This window comes from Dendroctonus ponderosae, unplaced genomic scaffold (genome assembly GCF_020466585.1).
Source record: "Dendroctonus ponderosae isolate FM_Combo_2020 unplaced genomic scaffold, Dpon_F_20191213v2 Dpon_F_20191213_6, whole genome shotgun sequence".
Classification (NCBI taxonomy): domain Eukaryota; kingdom Metazoa; phylum Arthropoda; class Insecta; order Coleoptera; family Curculionidae; genus Dendroctonus; species Dendroctonus ponderosae.
This window is the reverse complement of record NW_026018814.1, coordinates 2963552-2966778: the sequence shown is the minus strand read 5'-3', so window position 1 is coordinate 2966778 and position 3227 is coordinate 2963552. Positions and strand designations below refer to the sequence as shown.

At 54.1% G+C, this 3227-nt stretch overlaps 3 protein-coding genes across 4 annotated transcripts in view; all 3 read right to left on the bottom strand.

Annotated features, from left to right (window-relative positions):
- The window catches only part of LOC109536229 (inositol hexakisphosphate and diphosphoinositol-pentakisphosphate kinase), a gene marked incomplete in the record, with an annotated part of 23906 nt that overhangs the window by 4530 nt on the left and 16149 nt on the right, over positions 1 to 3227 (bottom strand).
- LOC109536290 overlaps positions 1 to 3227 on the bottom strand; it is a 16865-nt gene that overhangs the window by 2250 nt on the left and 11388 nt on the right. The gene's annotated exons all lie outside the window — the stretch shown is intronic.
- LOC109543352 (zinc finger protein 608) lies at positions 65 to 3227 on the bottom strand (the record flags this gene model as incomplete). Its single annotated transcript, XM_048667687.1, is given in 2 exon segments — positions 65 to 2545; positions 2603 to 3227. Coding segments are annotated over 2 exon segments (2499 nt in total), but the record flags the coding sequence as incomplete, so codon positions are not given.

The following is a 3227-nucleotide window of genomic DNA, read 5'->3' as shown; positions in this document are numbered from 1 at the left end:
AGGCAGATTTTGACATCAATAATTTTGTTTATTTGTTCCTTTTACATGCTTTTGAAGTTTTTACTTTTACTTGTTTGTCATTTATACGTCTGTTTATCCTATTTCTGTTATATATGTTGATCGTTTATAGGGTGTCCTTTGTTCTTTCCTATTTCTGTTATTATAAATATGTTGATCATTTGACTGTTTTTCTTTTTTCTGCTATAATAAATATTTTTATCATTTATGACTATGTTTTTTTCTAATAACGTCAACACATATACCTACATGTTGTACCCATTTTGTTTTTAGGTCAGTATTAAGTTTGTGTTTGCCAGCGTTACATCATTTTAAAGGTAGCTGTTACAAATGCAGTGACTTTTTAATGTAGTTGTTAAGTTGTTGATCCATAAATCGAAATTCCCGCTTCCTTTTAATTTACGGACGTCAACACCTGGCAGAGAGCGCGCATAAGCGATCACGGGCGTTTGCATGGAGTTGTCACTTCTTGTTCAGAGGTGTTCTGTGAATATCACTGTCTGAGTGACAGTTGAAAGTCACAGAGTGGTGACGTTAGTGACACATATCAAAATTGTTTGAGCTACGACACTGTGACACTGGTCGCTGTCACCGTGTGAACGAGTTGTTCTATATAATGTTCTAATACCAATAATGGGAGAGTCGCTTACTAACTAACACTTACCCCCATAAGGCCCAGCACCATAAATCGGATAGCCCAGTCCAACGTGGGTGTGATGATGTGTATGTACATGTCGCTGAGGTGGCGGCGACCGAGACTCTTTGTTGTTTTCGCCGGGCGTTTGTTTCCCGCTCGCAGTGGTGGCACTCGCCGCCTGCGTGGTGGGAGGGGCGCTCATCTGCGCAGGCGACTGCCCCGAGGCTGGCACATTGGTTGAGGGACTCGAACTGGCTGTGGACGTTTTGGGGGTGGGCGACTTGATGGCGCGCTCCTGCAGCTCGTGAATCTTATGCGAGGAGTAGTACTGGGCGTGGTGCTGCAGCATATCGAGCGCTTTAGAGGGCGGCTGGGCGCGTGACAGATCTTCCGGGGCGTGGTAGCGCGGCATCTGCGGGTGCAGGTAGGGGTTACTGCTGTAGGGCCCCGGCACCATAATGCCCCGATACATCGGGTGGCTGGGATCGAACGGCAATGTTCCGTAGTGCGGGCCCTGCATGTAGCTGGGGTGGATGTAGGCGTATTGCGAAGTGGGCGGAGGCGGCGGGCCTTGGGTCTCCATTGTAGGCTTCACGCCCTCCTGCTTCACTTCCTTCTCCTTCTTCTCCTCCATTTTGATATCTTTCGTTTTCACGTTGGGGCTTTGCGATATCTTCGGGTTCGAGCCCTGCTTGTGTTCGGCTTGATGTTGCTGTTGTTGGTGCTCTTTCCGTCTTTGCTGCTCGTACACGTAGTACCGTCTGGCCTCCTCTTCCCGTTCGCGCTCCCGATGCCCGTGATGTTGAGCGATCGGCTGCGGGGGCTGCTGCGCCGCCTGCCGCGAGTACAGGTACGGACTCATCTGGTTCTTCATTTCGATGCTCTCCTTGATAATCTGATGGTTGTCATTCTGGTGCTTGTCCTTCGCCGAGTGCTCGCTTTGCTTAGGCTTGCTGACCATCGAAACTTGAATCGCGGCCGCGGGCGGCGGCGGCTTGGCTGCCGGCTCAATGGGACTGGGGCTCTCCTTCATCCTGCCGTCTTCTTTGTGCTTGTCATCCGGCTGCATGGGCACGCTGCCATAGTTCGGATCCATATTGTATGGGTACCCGGGCATGTACTGATACGGGTAATAGTGCTGCTGCAGCATCTTTTGCGGATAGTCGGCTGTCTCCTTCTTGTTGTCCTTTTCACTACTGGCCTTCTCCCTTTCCGGGCCCTTTTCCGGCTCCTTCGGCTTGCTGGCAGTCTCGAGCTGCGGCTGCTGCTGATTGGGCACGACATACTGGTGCGGTTGCGTGAAGTATGGATAGATCCCGTATTGGCTCATGTGCGGCAGCGCCTGGCCACTTTCAGTCTTCTTGTCCGGGTTCTTGCCCTTGTCCACCTCACTCTCTAGCCCGACTGGAGCTCCGTCATCGGAAATGTCCGAGTAGGCTGGACTTTGAACCTCGTCCCGCCCACTCTGCTCCATCCCGAACACCGGCGGATCGGCAGGGCTTAGGTGCGGACTGTCCGCCGGCGACTTGCGATTCTTTTTCTTGAAACTCGACTTGGCCCCGTTTGGGTTCTGGAGGGGAGGCGGCGCCTGCTTTTTCTCGTCCGGCATCAGCGCTGACGTCGGTTTCACTTTGAATGGCGTCAGTTTAACAGTCTGGGTGGGCGACGTGGGTGACAGTTGCGCGCTGGGGGGCTGATTCGGGATAATTATGTTGGGCGGCTGGCTGAACTGGGTGGTCGCCCCGAGTCCGACATGCGTTTGCAGTTGGGCAGCGAACGATTGAGGCGCCAAACTATCCGAAGGCAATCCACTGGGCTCGGCAGGCAGAGGCGCCGCGGCGCCCGTCCGAGCTGCTAGTAGTTGAGTGGATGTTGCCAGCTGGGGTGCTGCTGCAAGAACACGAGTTTTGGTTGATTGATTACAAGTTGAAAACGAAAGACACCCACCTGGGATTTGCGGCTTGACAGCGTGCGCAAAAATGCCTATAGCAGCCGTCGGGACGCTCGAGTATTCCTCTGCAGGGGTGGGCGCAGTGAATCTCAAGATAGCTGGTTTAACCACGGCCTGCGGCTTGGCAGCGGGCGCAATGTCCGCTGCCAACGGCCCGCTAGGAGAGCAGACAATCGCCGCAGGCGGCAGCTCGTGAGCAATAGGCGGCGTTGCCGGGGAAGGTGGAGTGCTCGGTACTTCGGCGCTGCTTCCACTAGCCAGAGACTCCGTCAAGCCGCTGTCTTTCTTCACTGGGGTGTTCGATGGACTGTCCTGGCACTTGTCCGGCGACTTGGCCGGCGTCACTGGGCTGGGCGCCTCAATATTCGACTCGTCGTTCTCCGACATTGATGTTAGATCTTTCGTGTCGTCATCGTCGGCGGCCGAGCCGTGCGCGTGAGTCTGATGGTACTTCAGACCGTTGATATGCTTGTACTTTTTCGAGCAATTGGGTTCGGGACATTCGAGAAGAAGGGGTGAAGGCGGCGGGCTGGGACACGCGGCCATGGGCGTTGCCGCAACAGGAGCGCTCACCGATGGAGCGCCGATTTTACTCTTCTTGCCGCTCACCGGGGACGGCTC